Source organism: Phocoena sinus, chromosome 4 (assembly GCF_008692025.1).
Source record: "Phocoena sinus isolate mPhoSin1 chromosome 4, mPhoSin1.pri, whole genome shotgun sequence".
In the NCBI taxonomy this organism is placed as follows: domain Eukaryota; kingdom Metazoa; phylum Chordata; class Mammalia; order Artiodactyla; family Phocoenidae; genus Phocoena; species Phocoena sinus.
The window spans coordinates 61,252,301-61,272,588 of record NC_045766.1 but is presented as its reverse complement, the minus strand read 5'-3'; the positions used below and the strand labels follow the sequence as shown (position 1 = coordinate 61,272,588).

Sequence of the window (20,288 nt, the reverse complement as noted above, 5' to 3'; positions counted from 1 at the left end):
CTTTGAGGACAGACATTGTACTTGATTCCTCAAGTCTCCCACAGGGTTACCCAAGGACATTTGTTTTTCCCCTCACCTGGGCTCAATAAACATTCATTAAGCACACACCCGAAATCTATCCCTGAAAAAATGAACTAAAAATAGCAAGAACTGCATGACTTTGGGCAAGTTACATAACCTCTGAGCCTCTCGTAAAAGACTGGGTTACAGCAGTCTCCAGCTGGCATTATTGTGGAACAATGCACAGGACCCAGCCCGGCAGGAGGTTATCATGAGGTCTAACTTGGCCACCCTCCTAAACTTTCAGCCTCTCCGCACATTTCCCATTCTGCCTTCCCTGATTTGCGTTTTCTCCTTGGTACTTAGCACATACTCTATGTTTCTCTCACTTATCTTTTTTACTGTCAGTCTCCACCCACCGCCAAGGTAAGCTCCGTGTGGATAGAGATTTTTGCCAGTTTAGTTCACTGCTGTATCTTCACAATTCAGAACAGTGCCTAGCAGGTAGTAGATGCTCAATAAATATTTATTAAAACAATAAATAAATATTTCAGCCTATTTTTCAAGAGGTTTAGTACCTGTCCTCTATTCCAGCAACATGAATTACTTTTTGGTAAATATTTGTAGCCTTTATTATAAAGCCTTCCTTTTCTAGTAAAAATGATATTTCTAACATAAACATGTATATTCTGAATTCATTGTGTTTTGGAAATATACTGTCAGTTCTGAGAGAGTCGGCAGTAGTTCTGTTTAAGCCCTGGGAAGGCTGGAGCAGGGATCACGGGCACATTTCTGGGACTGTTGTATGTGAACTGGAGCAGGGGAACAGGGCCTGGGATGGTTAGTTGAAGCCAAGGAAACCTGAACACCAGGTATTCTTGCACCGTTAGAACACTACTCCTAGGTGTTCCAGAGGATGATGACCGTGGTGATGGAGGTGGCCAAGAAAAGCAGGTAGATGCGGAAGAGCAGGGTGTCCATCATGTGGCTGAAATGCACCCACAGGTCAGCTAGCCGGGCCCTTGTCCATCCTGAGGCACCACTCAGTTCTGCCTCTCTGGGTTCCAGCTCCTTCCCTCCCAATTCCCCTGGCTCCTGTCCTGTCGAGAGGGCAGAGACTCAGCTGTGAAGTAGGAAGGAGACAGGATTAGAGAAATGGGAAGTTGGGCCCAGTGCAGAGAGTGTGGGCAGTACAGACTTCTCTTACCAGACAGGTGGGTGGGTGTGAGGCCCAGGCCCACATCCTCCTTCCAGAGAGCAGCAGGGCAGCATTTCCTTGGGCTGGTGCAGTGTAGAAGCAGGGAACGGAGGCAGCGAGGCCTGGGTGGGGGCTGGGTGGTGGCCAGGTGCAGCAGGTAGGTGATGAAGATGGTCTTCAGCAGGCTGACCACCATCAGTGACAGACACAGGGCGAAGTAGACACCTGGGTGGCGGGAAAGAGCACACCTGAGTGAGTCAGGTCCAGAGGAACCACCAAGCCCCCCTTTTTTCTGTCTCACACATTGAGCCCTTTCTAAGATGACCACTGTCTCCCTCTGCTGCCTCAGCAGATCTAGCCAGTTCACCAGCTTACCCTGCCTCTTTATTTTTTCTTTTTTCATTTTTCAACAGTGGGGTGGGGCCATACTGATGATGGAGGTGCCACTGGCAGGGAGTAAGTCATTCAATGTCATGAGCAGGAAGACGTTGTAGCCCAGCAGGAGTGTCATCTTGAATGGGGCGTGGTTCTCGCTTTCTACTGGCAGGAAGAAGCTGAGGGCATCGATGGTGATCAGAAAGCTACTGGGCATCAGGGGACTTATGACGTAGAGGCTGGGCCTGTGCCTGATGGCCACCTGGTGGGGAGGAGAGAGCAGAGAACCAGGTGAAGCTAGAACTGAAGGGAAACCAAGAGATGATTCCAGACTCTTCCTTTCTTGATGTCCTCACTCCAGCAGGGGCTCTTTCTGGGACTGGATGAGGAGCAGCTTTCATATGACTAATAGGACTCCCCCATACCCACCAAAGAAAACCTAGGCCAGAGCTGGCAGGTTCAGAGAGGGGGACTTCTTTGGGGGACTTGGGAGAGAGGAACGCTATGAGGGTTATGGTGCCCAGGGTCTGGTCTTAGGGCAAAAGGTGAGAGGCTCTGAGATTTAGAAGCGTACGATGAGAAAGATATGGGGGTTGGACAGCCATGCCAGAATCTCTGGCCTTACATAGTACATGATCTGGTCAAAAAGGCTGAAGCCCACAGATATCTTCGGGGTGGCCTTGTTGATGCCCAGGAGCTCCCACTCCCCTTGTGTGTGGCCAATGTCACGCGAGGTGTCTGTTATGTCCCACACTTCCTTGTCCATGCCCAGCAACATGTTTTCCACTGCAGGGGAGACAGACACTCACTCAGCACACATCTGCTCAGCACCTACTCTGTGTGGGGCTCAGAGAGGTGATTCAACAACTGCTTTAGCTACCTCTTTCAGACAGTCCTGTAATGTGACTTCCTTGCTGCCCAATTGCCTTCTTTCAATTCTGGGCTTTCTCAGGAAGTCTTGTTCTCTCTTAAGTTCAACTTCCCCTACCCCACCATCCACACACCCCCAATTAGCAAATACTCCACTGTCCCTTTTTATGCATTAAAAAAAATGACTGTGGGCTTCCCTGGTGGCGCAGTGGTTGAGAGTCCGCCTGCCGATGCAGGGGACATGGGTTCGTGCCCTGGTCTGGGAAGATCCCACATGCCGTGGAGCGGCTGGGCCCGTGAGCCATGGCCGCTGAGCCTGCGCGTCCGGAGCCGGTGCTCCGCAATGCGAGAGGCCACGGTAGTGAGAAGCCCGCGTACCGCAAAAAATAAAAATTAAAAATAAAAAAATGACTTTGCTTCTGAGTGTTTTTTGTTGCCCCACGGTTGATCTCAGTTTACCCCGTGCCAGAACCGCCACTGCAACTCACCTGTGTAGAGGAAAGAGCTAAAAGTGAGGGTGCAGTTCTTCTGGTCAAAAGAGAAGTAGATGTCCAGGCTACAGATGCTGGTCACCTGCATCGGTTTGTTGTACACAACATGACCTTCATTAGTCACACAGGCGGAGAGGCCATCCAGAGTGTGATCCACATCGTTGCTAAGTGGTGGAAGGGGAGGGGGCGCAAAAGCTCTGGGTTTCACATCAGTTTACGTTTTGCTCTTAAGGCAGGGCTTCCCAATGCTGCCACTCCGCCATCTTTTCTCCCTACTGCTTTCTCATTTCTAGTGGAGAAGTTGATGAGCTGTGATTGTGCTCCTCTCTGAAATAAGTTTTCAGTTGGCCCGCTGAATGGGTTTGCCCTGCAGTGCCCTCACCTGCTCCTTGCAGAAGGGTCTTCCCCTGGCTTTTCCCAGCCCTGATACCCACAATTCCACGATGAAGATGTCTCGGAGCCACAGGTTCTCAGCTGTCACAGTGAGTTTATTGATATCACCACATTCTTCTGGGTCCCAGCTGATGAATGGGTGACTCCAGATCTAGGGCATAGGGCCCAGAGGGATGGTTATGGCTGAAACCTGGAGCTAGTTTATGTCAGCATCTCCTGCCCTTCCAGTCCCTTAAAAATATATACATATGTATGTATTTTTTTTCTAAATGTATGTACTATGGGCATATGATAAAATTTCAACAATTCCAGAAAGGTATAATATAAAGAATAATTTTTTCCCTCCTTAATTTAGTCCAACTCAGTTCATATCCCCAACTCAGGTCCATTATTAACAGTTTTTTATATATCATTCTAGAAAAATATATATTCCAGCATTCATCTTTATTTACACAGAGAGAATGATACTGTGCACATTGTTATGCATCTTGCTTTTTTGTTTTGTTTTGATCTTTTTTTTTTTTTGGCCACACTGCACGGCATGAGGGATCTTAGTTCCCCGACCAGGGATGGAACCTGTGCCCCCTGCAGTGGCAGTGCGGAGTCCTAACCACTGGACCACCAGAGAATTCCCTGTGGGTTTTTTTTTTTTGTTTTTTTTTAAAGCACATTTCCTTTTAAACTCTGATTCCTCTTCTCTTTCTGGTGATAATGTCCCTCTTCTCTAGCTAACAAAGTCTTACTGGCCTTTCACTTCCTGCTCAAGGGAAATCTTAAGCTGGGTGCTGGATACATTTGGACCTTGAAGCTTACTTAGGGGCTTCCAACTGTGCTGCGCTCCATCTTTCTGTTTTTTCCATCTGAATTTCAAAGTTGATTGGCAGCCCAGAAAGCTATTTGTCACCAGCACTGGCCCCATTCTGGTTGGCTTTGAGTATTTCCTTGGGCACTGTCAATTTCAACAATTGTGATTTTTGCAAACAAAGCCAGAAAATCAGGCAAGGAGAAAAAGAGAAGAAAGCTGAGCTTACATACCAACTTTAACCACAGAAATGACATCAGCTGAAGTTGTGCATCTTGACCAAAAGATCCCCGTCCAGGATCATTAATGACATGAAATCAGGTCCTAGTCTACCTCCTTCCTTTGTTTCCTAAGTGGTCCCATGTGACAGTTCAGCTTTTCAATTACAAGTCTCAAAAGAAAGTAGTTCAGAAAAATGCAGGTTGCATGGAAAATATAGGGGAAAAAACAGCATGGGGGCCCATTGGGAATGTTTTCTTAGTATAATTTTCCTATAAGGGCAGGACTCAAGGACAAACGTTACCTGCAGAAATGTCACAGCTGTGTTCCCCTTCATGTCTCTCCACCCCATAGGATGAACATTTAACTTGTACAGAATTCATTCAGGGGACTCTTTGCTCACTACTGGACAGGTGCAGTGTTGGATTGACAGGATAAAGAGTTCTTGTTTCCTATTAGCAGGCTATGGAAAGAATGTTATCAGTCAAAACTCACCACTTTAAGGATGGCAGACAGGGTGAAGGAGATGCTGATATGAGTGGGGATGCTGTAGTTGATTACTGGACGGAAGTCCTTCTGGTTAAGTATAGCCTGGAAGACAGCAGGGTCTATGCTGCGCTGGTCAAAGACTGAACAATTGATGCTGAAAGTGTTTGTCCCTCCTGTAGAGAGTAGAGACCCTGTGAGATGGGAATAGGGCTTTTCTGTTTCCTAAGTGAGAGGAGTGCCAGGGCTGGGACTCTAGAGCCTCTCTGCAGAGAAAGAAAATGTGGACATGGGGTGGGCATGTGAACCCCTCCTTCTTAGGCCAAGATTCCCGAATGCCAAGTTCTTCCTGCCAGGGCGGTGCGGGGGGCTGGTCTGGTCTGGTAGGCAAATGATGGAAGTTGATGTGGTGAGCTGAGTCAGGGCTCAGCCCTTTCTTCCTGTGGTTTTGCTCCCATATAAATCCTACCCAAATCTGTATGCAGACTGCCTCTCTGGGGAGGCCTATTCCTTCCATAGTCATAACCCTAAAGTTTTGGCCTTTGTCTGACCATACTTTTTTCTCTCTAGCTCTATTGTGATTCTTCCTCAGAGACACTGAACAAAACTCCCCTAAAATTTTGTTTCTCAGTGGTCCCTTCCCACTTTCATGTTTTCTCATTTCCTGAAAGGAAAAGTTTGGAGAGAAGTAAACATGAGTGTGATGTAAAACATGTGGGAACTTAAGGAACGTTGCAGTCAATGTAAATTTATTGACTGCCTACACTGTTCTGTGCTCTATGCCCTTCTCAAACCCAATGACTTCCTCTGAGATCTGTGGGAGCCATTTTCATCATCACCATCTTGAAAAGATCTCATTGGTCATCTACCATGTGACTGGTGGAGCTATGTGACGAAACGTAAAAGCCCTTCTGCCCACCTCACCCACACGCCAACCGTAGGTGACTCCGGTTATTCCTGTAGCTGAGCCCAGCAAGTTCTTTCCCATGCCTCTTCTACTGTCTCCCCATACCAGTTAACTCATAAGGTACATCTCCAGACTAAGGAGAAGCATATCTGGGGGGAAGCAAACATTGTCCTTTCCCCTCCATATTACCTCCTCTACAAGATCTTCCCAAGTGAGGTGGGAAAGGAGTTATGTTATTATTAACAGGACCCAAACGGCCCTGTTCATAGTTACTAATCTTGGTATAAAGGAAGAGTTGAACATTATAAAGGGGTGGAATCAGAAAGGTGGTAAAATGGAAGGACAGACAATTTGGTAGATGTCTATGCAGGCAAATGAGATGGGCACTATGCGTACTGATCAGTGAAATGGGCGTTTCATCTGTTTCCCAAAGGAAACCAAAATATAGATACTACAGAGAAAAGCAATGTATAACCCAGTTATTTTAGATGCTTTCTAGTTCTGGGGAATGAGGGGGTTTCTGGAATTTTCCCAGAACAGTATTCCCCTCTTTCCCTATTCTTGCCCTGTCTTACCTTGAAGCAGAAGGCTGACAGGGAGGCAGAGGAGGAATTCCCCTGTCGTGGGCCACCCCCCTTCCATCCTCCTCTTCTGGACTCTTCTCTGGGGACTCACCAGGAACCCCCAAACTCTGGAGCTTAAAGGAGCCCAGACCACACCTTGGTTCCTGGTTTTGAATACTGCTCATGACAGGTAACCACTCCCTGGTGAGAGGCTGTGGCCAGAGAGATCACAGCAGAGTGTCCTGCTTTGCCCCTGTCCAGGTATGCCTTCTGGGCTCCAGGCAGGGAGGAAGTTAGGCCAAGACTAGGGGAGAAGTGCCTGTTTAGCCGTCTAGATAAGTGGTTTAAAGTTGAGTAACAAGGACCTTTCAGGAAAACTGGGGGACTTGGGAGATGGGGCAGGTGAGGCCATTGATAAAGGTCGCCTCAGGTCCTTCTGGAACTAACTGTGCCTCAGAGAAAGTGCAGGACCACCAGGAGGGGATGGGTATGCTGTCTTGTGGCGGGGACACTTGCTGATTTCACAAGGCAAGAACATGTAATTATTTTGTTGCAGACCTAAAAGTTTATCCTCTATCCAACTGCGGACATTAGGGATTACTGTCAATACTTAGTTAAGAAGCTTGCTTGAGAGGTTAAGCTCCTTTTTTTAAAATTAATTAATTTATTTATTTTGGCTGCATTGGGTCTTCATTGCTGTGCGTGGGCTTTCTCTAGTTGCGGTGAGCAGGAGCTACTCTTTGTTGCGGTGTGCGGGCCTCTCATCGCAGTGGCTTCTCTTGTTGCGGAGCACGGGCTCTAGGTGCATGGGATTCAGTAGTTGTGGCACACGGGCTCAGTAGTTGTGGCTCATAGGCTGTAGAGCGCAGGCTCAGTAGCTGTGGCACACGGGCTTAGTTGCTTCGCGGCATGTGGGATCTTCCAGGACCAGGGCTCGAACCCGTGTCCCCTGCATTGGCAGGCGGATTCTTAACCACTGCACCACCAGGGAAGCCCTAAGCTCCTTTTCTGAGACATAAACCTCTCAGAACTCTGTCCCCGCAGCTAGCACCACAGTACAGAATTGCGTCATCCCTTGTATGTACTGTTGGAATAGTTTCTTCATAAGGTTTCCTGTATCTAGTTTCCCCCAACCTAATCCTTTATTTTGCCATTCTCCTAAAACAGAACTCTCCCACTTACCCTTCCTTATCTAATGTCTATAAAGGCCTAGAGCCCTGGCGCTGTCAGGTAATGTGTGTGAGTAGAAAAATCATTTGGAGGTTTGTGTGTGTATGTCCGAAAGCTCCCTGGATGGTTCTGGTTCACACATTATTGAAAACCTGTGGGATGGGCTATATTGAGAGACCACAATCAGGATATTGCTATTGCTATTGCTATTGCTACACTCACGGTACAGAACATTAACACCAGGATTCTTTCACGTCACCCTTTTATAGCTACAACTACCTCCCTCCCCATTCTTCCACCACCTGGCAACCATTCATTTGTTCTCCATTTCTATAATTTTGTCATTTCAAGAATGTTATATAGATCAAATCATGCAGATGTAACCTTTTGGGATTGGCTTTTTTCATTCAACAAAATTCTCTGGAGATCCATCCAGATTGCTGCCTGTTTAAGTACTCACCCCTTTTACATTGCTGAGTAGTAGTCCATGGTATGGATGTACCACAGTTTGTTTTTCACCTGGTGAAGGACTTCTGAGTTTTAAGGGAAAACACTTATTTCCTCTGTTTTACTCACAACACTTTGGACACCAAATGTGTGGGGTTTTTTCCCCCCTCATACCAAGCAATTTTGACATTAACTACCCAGAGTTAGTGCAGATCCCACGGGTAAAAGTCTCATTCCCACAAGACTGCCCCCTTCTTCAGATGCCAGTCACAAACCCAGACCTCCCGTACTTCCGAACAACTGACTATAAATTAGGGGTTCCCACAGCCCCATCCTCAGGTTTGATAGTTTACTATAATGGCTCATAGAACTCATGGAAACACTTGTGTTTACTGGTTTATTATAAAGTACATAATAAAGGATACAGATAAATAGCCAGATGAAAAGACATACAGGGCAAGGTCTGGAAGGGTCCTGAGCACAAGAACTTCTGTCCCTGTGGCGTTGGGGTGTGCCACCCTCCCAGCACGTGGATGTATTCGTCCATCCAGAAGCTCTCCAAACTCCATAGCTCAGGATTTCTTATGGAAGCTTCATTACATGGGCATGATTGATTATTAACTCAATCTCCAGCTCCTCTCCTCTTTTCAGAGGCTGGGGGTTGGAGCTTCTAATCATGGCTTGGTCTTTCTAGTGAACAGTCCCCATCCTGAAGCTATCCAGGAGTCCACCAAAAGTCACCTCAGGAGAGCAAAAAGTGCTCCTATCATCCAGGAAATTCAAGGGATTTAGGAGGTCTGTGTCAGGAACAGGATCAAAGACCAAATATCAGAACAAAAGATGTTCCTAACACCCCTATCACTCAGGAAATTACAGGGTTTTAGGAACTCTGTGTCAGGAACTGGGAGCAGGGGTCAAATATGTTTTTCTTCACAGAGTTGTTTGTAGTTTTTGTCTATTATGCATAAAGCTGCTAGAGACATTTGTGTTCTGGTTTTTGTGTGCACATAAGTCTTCTGGAATAAATACCCAGAAGTGTAATTGCTGGATTGTATGGTATTCTCATGTACAATTTTTTTGTTTGTTTGTTTTTGGCTGCCCCGCGTGGTCATGGTAGTGAAAGTCTGGAATCCTAACCACTAGGCAACCAGGGAACTCCCTGCATATACAGTTTTTAAAGAAACTGGGATACTCTTCCCCAGAGTGGCAATACCATTCTACATTATCACCAATGAAGGGTGAGTGATCCAGTTTTTCTGCATTTTTAGAAATTTCAGATTTTGGATAAGCAAGGATTTATTAACATGGGACCCTAAAGTGATAAACATAACTTCAGCAATGTTGAAAATTTAAAACTTTTGTTCATTAAAGGACACTAAATATGAAAAGTCAGGTCACAAACTGAGAAAATATGTTTGCAACACATATATAACTAACAAAATAATAATAGAAAAATATGACATGCCTATAAATGAGTAACAACAACTACCTCCCCCATGTATTATAAAAATGTACTGAAGACATGTACTGAGTTGGCATTTTACAGAAGGGGAAACACAGTCACTAAACAATAAAAAGAAACTCAATCTCATTTGCAATTATGGAAAGCAAATTAACTTAAAATCACAAGAAAATATAATTTCACACTCAATAGATGGCAAAACTTTAAAAGTCTGATAATAGAAGTGTTGGTGAGGCTGTAGAGCCACAGAAACTCCTATGCACTGTGGGTGCACTGTGGGTGGGAGGAAAAGCACTTTGGAAAACAATATGCTGTGAAGATGTGTGTATTGTAAGAACCAGCAGTTCTACTTCTAGGTGCACACTCTAGCAGCGCACTGTTTAGTATGTAGCTATTAGTCACATGTGGCTATTAAAATTTAAATTAACTAAAATTAAAAATTCAGTCTCCCGGTCATAACAGCTGCATTTTAAGTGCTCAGTAGCCACATGTGGTTAGCGGCTATAATATTAGTGCAGATAATTATGTAATGGAATACTATAATACTATGCAGCAAAGAGCTGAATTAACTTCACTTCCTCTATCAACATGGTTAAATCTCAAAAGTATAATGTTGGGAAAAAAAAGTACAATGTTGAATAATAAAAAACAAGTTGCATAATATATACAGTATGATATTATCTAACATATGTGTATTCCAAAATATACATATTTAAACAACAGATTGTTTGAAATATGCTTATGCAGTAAAACTAAAACAAAAAGTAAGAGAATAATAAATACAAAATTTAGAAGAGTTATTACCTCCTTGGAGGAAAGGGAGATGGATATGCTTGGGAAAGTTCTCATGGGAGACTTCAAAGACATTAGTAGTGGCAGGTGGGGAATGCAGAAGGACTTTTCACTTTACACCCTCATATAACGTTTAAGTTTTTTTCCCTATGGTACATTTATAAAATTGTTTTATTGAGGTATAATTGGCATAAAATAAACTGTTCAAAGACTCCACTTTGACGAGTTTTGACATATATATATGCACCTGTGAAACCATCATCACAACCAAGGAGTGGTTATAACCTTTGCAACCACTCCCTCCTGCCCTTCCCCACTCCATTCTGACCCCAGGTAACCACTGATCTGTTACTACACATTACTTTCATATTTCCGAGAATTGTGGCATCCTTTCTTCTTTTCGTATATATTTATTTATAAATTTATTTTAGGCTGTGTTGGGTCTTCATTGCTGCGTGCAGGCTTTCTCTAGTTGCGGCGAGTGGGGGCTACTCCTCGTTGTGGTGTGCAGGCTTCTCATTTCGGTGGCTTCTCTTGCTGTGGAGCACGGGCTCTAGGCACGTGGGCTTCAGTAGTTGTGGTGCACGGGCTCAGTAGTTGTGGCTCATGGGCTCTAGAGCACAGGCTCAGTAGTTGTGGTGCACGGGCTTAGTTGCTCCGCGGCATATGGGATCTTCCCGGACCAGGGCTCGAACCTGTGTCCCCTGCATTGGCAGGCGGATTCTTAACCACTTCGCCACCAGGGAAGTCCCTATATATTTACTTAAAGTTACACATTTCCTTTGAAATATTTATCTCCCTCAAGTGTTGTTATGTACTAGTTTCAATTCTAAGGGATTAAAAAAATCAATTATTTTTTGATCTATGAGTTATTTAGAAACATACGTTTTAGTCTACAAATGTGGAAAAGTTTTATGTTTCTAGCTTGTGACTAAAGAGGCAGCATAGAAAAGTGGTTAAGAGCATGAACTTTAAAGCTGGACTCCCTCAGTGTGAATCCCAGGTCCACCATTTACAAGCTGTGTGATCTTGGGTGTAAGTTACTTAAGTTACTTCACCTCTTTGCCTCAGTTTCTTCATCTATAAAATGGATGATAGTAATAGCTCTTATCTCATCATGTTGTTATAAGGATTAAATAAGGTCATAATTATAAAATGCTTAGAACAGTGCTGGTACATAATTAGTACTATTTAAGTGTTAATAATAATAGCAATAATTTCAGAGAATACAGTCTGACTGCTACTAAATTTTGAGACATGCTTTATAGTCTATATATAGTTAATTTTTGTAAATATTCCAAATGTGCTTGCAAAGAATGTATTTTCCAATTGTTAACTGTAGAGTTCTATATATTCTCATTAAATCTAACTTAACTGTGTGGTTAAAGTATATTATTTTTTCAATAATGTGTTATCACCTTGAGATGTGTTGAAATCTATTATAATTACAGAACTGTCACTTTATCTTTTTAATTCTTTCTATTTTTGCTTTATATATATTTGAGACTATTTTATTAGATGCATTCAACTTTATAATGTTTATATTCTCCAAGTGATTAAACATTTTATCGTTATGTTGAGATTCTCTTTATTCTGAATAATTATTTTTGTCTTAATGACAATTTTGTCTGATGTTGATAGAACCATTCCAGCTTGCTTTTTTTTTTTTAATAGATCTTTATTGGAGTATAATTGCTTCACAGTACTGTGTTAGTTTCTGTTGCACAACAAAGCAAATCAGCCATATGCATACACATGTCCCCATATCCCCTCCCTCTTGAGCCTCCCTCCCATTCTCCCTATCCCACCCCTCTAAGTCATCGCAAAGCACCGAGCCCGATCTCCCTGTGCTATGCTGCTTCTTCCCACCAGCCAACTATTTTACATTCGGTAGTATATATACGTTGATGCTACTCTCACTTCGCCCCAGCATCCCCCTCCCACCCCAAGTATTCAAGTCCATTCTCTATGTCTACTTCTTTATTCCTGCCCTGCAACTAGGTTCATCAGTACCATTTTTTTTAGATTCCATATGTATGCGTTAGCATACGGTATTTGTTTTTCTTTTTCTGACTTACTTCACTCTGTATGACAGACCCTAGGTCCATCCACCTCACAACAAATAGCTCAATATCGTTTCTTTTTATGGCTGAGTAATATTGCACTGTATATATGTGCCACATCTTCTTTATCCATTCATCTGTCGATGGACATTTAGGTTGGTTCCATGTCTTGGATATTGTAAATAGTGCTGCAATGAACATTGTGGTACATGTCTCTTTTTGAATTATGGTTTTCTCAGGGTATATGCCCAGTAGTGGGATTGCTGGGTCATATGGTAGTTCTATTTTTAATTTTTTAAGGAACCTCCATACTATTCTCCACAGTGGTTGTATCAATTTACATTCCCACCAACAGTGCAAGAGGGTTCCCTTTCCAGCATTTATGGTTTCTAGGTTTTTTGATAATGGCCATTCTGACCAGCATGAGGTGATATCTCATTGTAGTTTTGATTTGCATTTCTCTAATGATTAGTGATGTTGAGCATCTTTTCATGTGTCTCTTGGCCATCTGTATGTCTTCCTTGGTGAAATGTCTATTTAGGTCTTCCACCCATTTTTTTTTTTTTTTTGCTATATGCGGGCCTCTCACTGTTGTGGCCTCTCCCGTTGTGGAGCACAGGCTCCGGACGCGCAGGCCTAGTGGCCGTGGCTCACGGACCCAGCCGCTCTGCAGCATGTGAGATCCTCCCGGACCGGGGCACGAACCCGTGTCCCCTGCATTGGCAGGCGGACTCTCAACCACTGCGCCACCAGGGAAGCCCTCCACCCATTTTTTTAAACTGGATTGTTTGTTTTTTTGATATTGAGCTCCATGAGCTGTTTGTATATTTTGGAGATTAATCCTTTGTCTGTTGTTTCATTTGCAAATATTTTCTCCCATTCTGAGAGTTGTCTTTTTGTCTTGTTTATGGTTTCCTTTGCTGTGCAAAAGCTTTTAAGTTTAATTAAGTCCCATTTGTTTATTTTTGTTTTTATTTCCATTACTCTAGGAGGTGAGTCAAAAAAGATCTTGCTGTGGTTTATGTCAAAGAGTGCTTTTCCTATGTTTTCCTCTAAGAGTTTTATGGTGTCTGGTCTTACATTTAAGTCTTTAATCAATTTGGAGTTTATTTTTGTGTATGGTGTTAAGTAGTTTTCTAATTTCATTCTTTTACATGTAGCTGTCCAGTTTTCCCAGCACCACTTATTGAAGAGGCTGTCTTTTCTCCATTGTATATTCTTGCCTCCTATGTCATAAATTAGGTGCCCATATATGCGTGGGTTTATCTCTGGGCATTCTATCCTGTACCATTGATCTATATTTCTGTTTTTGTGCCAGTACCATACTGTCTTGATTACTGTAGCTTTGTGGTATAGTTTGAAATTGGGGAGCCTGACTCCTCCAACTCCGTTTTTCTTTCTCAAGATTGCTTTGGCTATTTGGGGTCTTTTGTGTCTCCATACTAATTTTAAGATTTGTTATTCTAATTTTGTGAAGAATGCCATTGGTAGTTTGATAGGGATTGCATTGAATCTGTAGATTGCTTTGGGTAGTATAGTCATTTTCACAGTATTGATTCTTCCAATCCAAGAACATAGTATATTTCTCTATCTGTTTATGTCATCTTTGATTTCTTTCATCAGTGTTTTATAGTTTTCTGAGTGCAAGTCTTTCTCCTCCTTAGGCAAGTTTATTCCTAGGTATTTTATTCTTTTTGTTGAAATCATAAATGGGAGTGTTTCCTTAATTTCTCTTTCTGATTTTTCATTGCTGGTGTATACAAATGCCAGAGATTTCTTTGCATTAATTTTGTATCCTGCAACCTTACCAAATTCATTGATTAGTTCTAGTAGTTTTCTGGTGGCATGTTTAGGATTTTCTATGTATAGTATCATGTCATCAGCAAAAAGTGACAGTTTTACTTCTTCTTTTCCAATTTTTATTCCTTTTATTTCTTTTTCTTCTCTAATTGCTGTGGCTAGGACTTCAAAACTATGTTGAATAAGAGTGGTGAGAGTGGACATCCTTGTCTTGTTCCTGATCTTAGTGGAAAAGCTTTCAGTTTTTCACCATTGAGTATGATGCTTGCTGTGGGTTTGTCATATATGGCCTTTATTATGTTGAGGTAGGTTCCCTCTATGCCCATTTTTCTGGAGAGTTTTTATAATAAATTAGTGTTCAATTTTGTCAAAAGCTTTTTCTGCATATACTGAGATGATCATATGGTTTTTATTTCTTAATTTGTTGATGTGGTGTATCACATTGATTGTTTTGCATATATTGAAGAATTCTTGCATCCCTGGGATAAATCCCCACTTGTTCATGGTGTATGATCCTTTTAATGTGCTGTTAGATTCTGTTTGCTAGTATTTTGCTGAGGATTTTTGCATCTATGTTCGTCAGTGATGTTGGTCTATAATTTTCTTTTTTTGTGATATCTTTTTCTGGTTTTGGTATCAGGGTGATGGTGGCTTCATAGAATGAATTTGGGAGTGTTTCTCCCTCTGCAATATTTTGGAAGAGTTTGAGCTGGATAGGTATTAGCTCTTCTCTAAATGTTTGATAGAATTTCGCCTGTGAAGCCATCTGGTCCTCGACTTTTGTTTGTTGGAAGATTTTAAATTATGGTTTCAATTTCATTACTTGTGATAGGTCTATTTATATTTTCTAATTCTTGCTGTTTCAGTCTTGGAAAATTGTACCTTTCCAAGAATTTGTCCATTTCTTCATGGTTGTCCATTTTATTGGCATATAGTTATTTGTAGTAGTCTCTTATAATCCTTTGTATTTCTGCAGTGTCAGTTGTGATTTCTTCTTTTCCATTTCTAATTTTATTGATTTGAGTCCTCTCCCTTTTTTTCTTGATGAGTCTGGCTAAGGGTTTATCCATTTTGTTTATCTTCCCAAATAACCAGCTTTTAGTTTTATTGATCTTTGCTATTGTTTTCTTCGTTTCTATTTCACTTATTTCTGCTCTGATCTTTATGATTTCTTTTCTTCTACTGACTTTGGGTTTTCTTTGTTCTTCTTTCTCTAGCTGTTTTATGTTTAGGGTTAGATTGTTTATTTGAGATTTTTCTTGTTTCTTGAGGTGAGATTGAGTTGCTATAAACTTCCCTCTTAGAACTTCTTTTGCTGCATCCCATAGGTTGGGTTCTCATGTTTTCATTGTCATTTGTTTCTATGTATTTTTTATTTCTTCTTTGATTTCTTTGGTGATCTCTTGGTTATTTAGTAGCGCACTGTTTAGCCTCCACATATTTGTGTGTTTTAGAGTTTTTTTCCTGTAATTGACTTTCAATCTCAGAGCGTTGTGGTCAGAAAAGATGCTGGATATGATTTCAATTTCTTAAATTTTCCAAGGCTTGATTTGTGACCCAAGATGTGATCTATCCTGTAGAATGTTCCATGTGCACTTGAGAAGAAAGTGTATTCTGCCACTTTGGGGTGGAATGTTCTATAAATATCAATTAGATCTATCTGGTCTCTTATGTCATTTAAAGCTTGTGTTTCCTTATTTATTTCCTGTTTGGATGATCTGTCCATTGGTGTAAGTGGGGTGTTAAAGTTTCCTACTATTATTGTGTTACTGTCAATTTCTTCTTTCATGGTTGTTAGCATTTGCCTTATGTATTGACGTGCTCCTATGTTGGGTGTATAAACATAATTATTATATCTTCTTCTTGGATTGATTCTTTGATCATTTTGTAGTGTCCCTCCTCATCTCTTGTAACAGTCTTTATTTTAAAGTCTATTTTATCTGATACAAGTATTGCTACTCCAGCTTTCTTTTGATTTCCATTTGCATGGAATACCTTTTTCCATCCCTTCACTTTCCGTCTGTATGTGTCCCTAGACCTGGAGTGAGTCTCTTGTAGATAGCATATATATGGGTCTTGTTTTTGTATCCATTCAGCCAGTCTGTGTCTTTTGGTTGAGGCATTTAATCCATTTACTTCAAAGTTATTATTGATATGTATGTTTCTATTACCATTTTCTTAATTGTTTTGGGTTTGTTTTTGTGGGTCTTTTTCTTCTCTTGTGTTTCCCACCTAGAGAAGTTTCTTTAGCATTTGTTGTAACCCTGGTTTGGTGGTGCTGAATTCTCTTAGCTTTTGCTTGTCTGAAAAGCTTTTGACTTCTCCATTGAATCTGAATGAGATCCTTTCTGGGTAGATTGACTATTGACTATTTCCTTTCCCATGTTATGGAGGTTTTCAACTATAATCTCTTCAAATATTTTCTCAGACCCTTTCTTTTTCTCTTCTTCTGGGACCCCTATAATTTGAATGTTGGTGCATTTAGTGTTGTCCCAGAGGTCTCTGATATTGTCTTCAATTCTTGTCATTCTTTTTTCTTTATTCTGCTTCTTGGCAGGTATTTCCACCATTTTGTCTTTCAGCTCACTTATTCGTTCTTCTGCCTCAGTTATTCTGTTATTGATTCCTTCAAGTGTATTTTTCATTTCAATATTGTGTTGTTCATCTCTGTCTGTTTGTTCTTTAGTTCTTCTAGATCTCTGTTGAACATTTCTTGTATTTTCTCAGTCTGCCTCCATTCTATTTCTGAGATTCTGGATCATCTTTACTATCATTACTCTGAATTCTTTTTCAGGTAGATTGCCTATTTCCTCTTCATTTATTCGGTCTTGTAGGTTTTTACCTTGCTGCTTCATCTGTGACATATTTTTTTGCCATCTCAGTTTTTTTCTTTTATGAGTGGGATTGTGTTCCTGTCTTACTTGTTGTTTGGCCTGAGGCTTCCAACACTGGAGTTTGTAGGCTATTGGGTAGAGCTGGATCTTGGTGCTGATATGACGAACTCCGTGAGACCTCACTCTGATGAATATTCCCTGGGGTCTGAGGTTCTCTGTCAGTCCAGTGGTTTGGATTCAGAGCTCCCACCACAGGAGCTTCAGCCCGACCCCTGGCTCATAAGCCAAGATCCCACAAGCCACGTGTGGTGGCAAATAAAACAAAACAAAACAATAACAAAGTAAAAAATAAATTAGGCTAGGAAACTAACAGATATGTTAGGAAAAATATAAAAATAAAAATATAGATAAATGAACAACCAGAAGGTACATCAGAACCACAGTATTAAAAAAGAGGAGGGTAAAGAAAAAAATAAGGGGGGAGGGGGAAGGCCTTGGCTGTGGAGGGCGGGGCCTAAGCAAGGGTGAGGTTTGGGTGGTGGGTTGGGCCTGTGCTTAGGACCCACAGGGCTGGAAGAGGCCCTGGGGGCTATAGGTGTTGAGGCTTAGGCTCAAGGAACAGAAGAGGCCCAGGTGTGCCCCCCACCCCTGGTCTCAGAGGGCAGGGGACCTCGCCTGGGAGCCCAGCAGGCTTCCTGGGCTCAAGTGGGCAGGGCAATCGCCCTCTGCTCCTCTCTCGTTCCTCCCAGATGGCTCCTCCTGCCTGCCTCTCCTGATCTCACCAGGCCTCCCTCCTATGCCCCCAGGGACCCACATGGCCTGGAGGGGGCCTTGGAGTTGGGGTACCAGCTTGGGAGCTCAGCAGGCTCCCCAGCCCCAGTGGGCCAGGCGATCGCCCTCTGCTCCTCTCCCGCTCTTCCTGGAGAGTCCCTCCCACCTGCCGGTCCTGATCTCCCTGACCTCAGGGGCGCTGATCCTGTCTGGCCTCCACTTCTCCTCCCCCTCAGTCCCTCTGCTTCCTACCAGTTCACTTTGGGGTTCCTCCCATCTCCTTGGGCAACAGAGTCCCCCACCAGCGGCTGGCAGGCGTCCTAGTTGTGGGGAGACGGTAAGTCCGTGTCTTCCCACACCGCCATCTTGACTCCACCTCCCAGCTTGCTTTTAATTAGTATTTGCTTTACATAACTTTTCCTATCTTTTACCTTTAGCTTTTCTGTGTCCTTAGATTTTAGGTGTGTCTTTTAAAAATCCAACTAAACAAATACTAACTACATTGTTGAGTTTAGTACATTTAGATTTATTTTTATTACTAAAATATTTGGATTTATTTCTTCCATCTTATTTCACACTTCGTTTCTTTTTTCCTCCTTTTTGACTTTTGGTTTCATTTAGAATTTTCTTTCCCCATTTCATTTTTCCTTCTCCATTCCTTTGTCTCTCTCTGCCACTTTCTGGCAGAGAAATATTTTCAGCCTTGTCTTCTAAGTCACCAATTCCTTTTTATCTGTCTCTAATTTGCTTTAACTTATCCACTGAAGTTTTGTTTTCAATAATTATATTTTTTGTTTTTAGAAATTATATTTGCTTCTTCTAATACACCTGGTTATTTTTTTTTTTTTTTTTTTTTTTTTTTTTTATTTTTTTTTTTTTGCGGTACGCGGGCCTCTCACTGTTGTGGCCTCTCCCGTTGCGGAGCACAGGCTCCGGACGCGCAGGCTCAGCGGCCATGGCTCACGGGCCCAGCAGCTCCGCGGCATGTGGGATCTTCCCAGACCGGGGCACGAACCCGTGTCCCCTGCATCGGCAGGTGGACTCTCAACCACTGCGCCACCAGGGAAGCCCCACCTGGTTATTTTTATAGTCCCTTGTTCAGTGTACAAAATCTTTGCTTATCACAGTGTTGCAGTATGTTTCGCTCTAGTTTCTTCCAGAAGTTTTATAGTTATAATTTTATATTTATGCTAGCTGAGTGACTCTTACATATCAGGCAAATGAGAAAATACCCACATGGAAATGGGTAGGAAAGATGGAGACATACTCTCACTGTAAACCAGTTCCTCCTCCCAGCACAATATCATATGGTCAAGAGGGAACCCTCAACTCTTGAGTGAACCCTCTCCTGAAGAGAGAAGGCTTTGGACCATGCATCTAGCATCCCAACTTTTTTTCATCCCCTTCCTTGTTACAAGAAGGATTTAAAATATTATACCCTTTAACTGAGGGTATAAAGGGAGATAAGCAAGTACTGTTAAATTATCTAGTTTAATGCATGATTGAAGGCAATCTGCTGATGTTCTTTTATTTTTATTTTATTATTTTTTAAACTTTTTTTTGGCTGTGCCCTGCAGCATGTGAGATCTTAGTTCCCTGACCAGGGATAGAACCCACACCCCTGCATTGGAAGCATGGAGTCTTAACCACTGGACTGCCAGGGAGGTCCCCCAATGTTCTTTTAATGTCAGTAAGTGAGCAGTGATTTTAACTAATGTAAGTTTGAGTCTGTTAACTCCTAAATAAGACTACAATTACTAACCTAAAAGTAGTTAAATGAAAACCTATACAGCAATGAATATGAACAAACTATCGCTATTCACACAAGATAGCTAAATCTCACAAACATAATATTGAGGAAAAAAAGCCAGACATAAAAGAATACATACTGTAATTCCATTAATCTAAAATCCTAAAACACGCTAAACGAGTCTAGAAGTCTGGTTAGTGATTATCTTCAGAGAGAATAAATGGGAGTAATGATTGGGAGGGGCCCCAAGGAGTGTTTTTCCTAAAGTTGTTCTATTTCTTCACTGGGGTGGTGGTTATGCAGGTGTGATCAATTTTAAAAATTCATTGAGTGGTACACATAGATGCATACACTTTTCTGTATGTATGTTGTATCGCAATACAAAGTTTAATTTAAAAAGTTATGTGAAGGAAGAAAAACCTTCTTTATTATGTAAGGTTTCGGCATGCCAGCTGTGTGTTGCACTTAATATGTTAAAAGGCTGAGTTAAAGATTCAAGATATTGCTTAAGAATTATTGAATACTGAAATAAGAAACTACTTTGGGTGACTAAATGTCTCAGACTGGCTTAAATAATACATGAAAGATGGAATGCCAAGATGGGATAAAGGGACTACACCTAGAGCTAATAGACACTGATTCTTGGCTGGCTGGTGTTCATTCATGCATTTAATAGTTCAACAAGTCTATTAAGCACTTATGATGTGTCAGGCATCATGATCATGGTACCATATACTGAACTGTAAAAATGGATGAGACATTGTACCTGACCTTTAGGAAGGCACACTCTCCAAGTGGAGGCAGAAATATAAATAAATCCCTGAAATCTATTCATCTAACTGAATATAATTAAAACATAATCCAGATATTCATCCTTCATATTCTTTCATTTCCC

The 20,288-nt window shown here is 41.9% G+C and overlaps 1 protein-coding gene across 1 annotated transcript; it reads right to left on the bottom strand.

Moving 5' to 3' along the window:
• Positions 1–900: 900 nt before the first annotated feature.
• LOC116753274 (5-hydroxytryptamine receptor 3C-like) lies at positions 901–6,383 on the bottom strand. Its single transcript, XM_032630866.1, has 9 exons — positions 6,317–6,383; positions 4,840–5,010; positions 4,363–4,403; positions 3,369–3,478; positions 2,932–3,098; positions 2,199–2,359; positions 1,628–1,835; positions 1,208–1,423; positions 901–1,100 (listed from the first exon to the last, which is right to left on the bottom strand). Exons 1-9 carry the CDS (start codon positions 6,381–6,383, stop codon positions 901–903), a joined length of 1,341 nt encoding a protein of 446 aa, XP_032486757.1.
• Between the last annotated feature and the right edge of the window lie 13,905 nt (positions 6,384–20,288).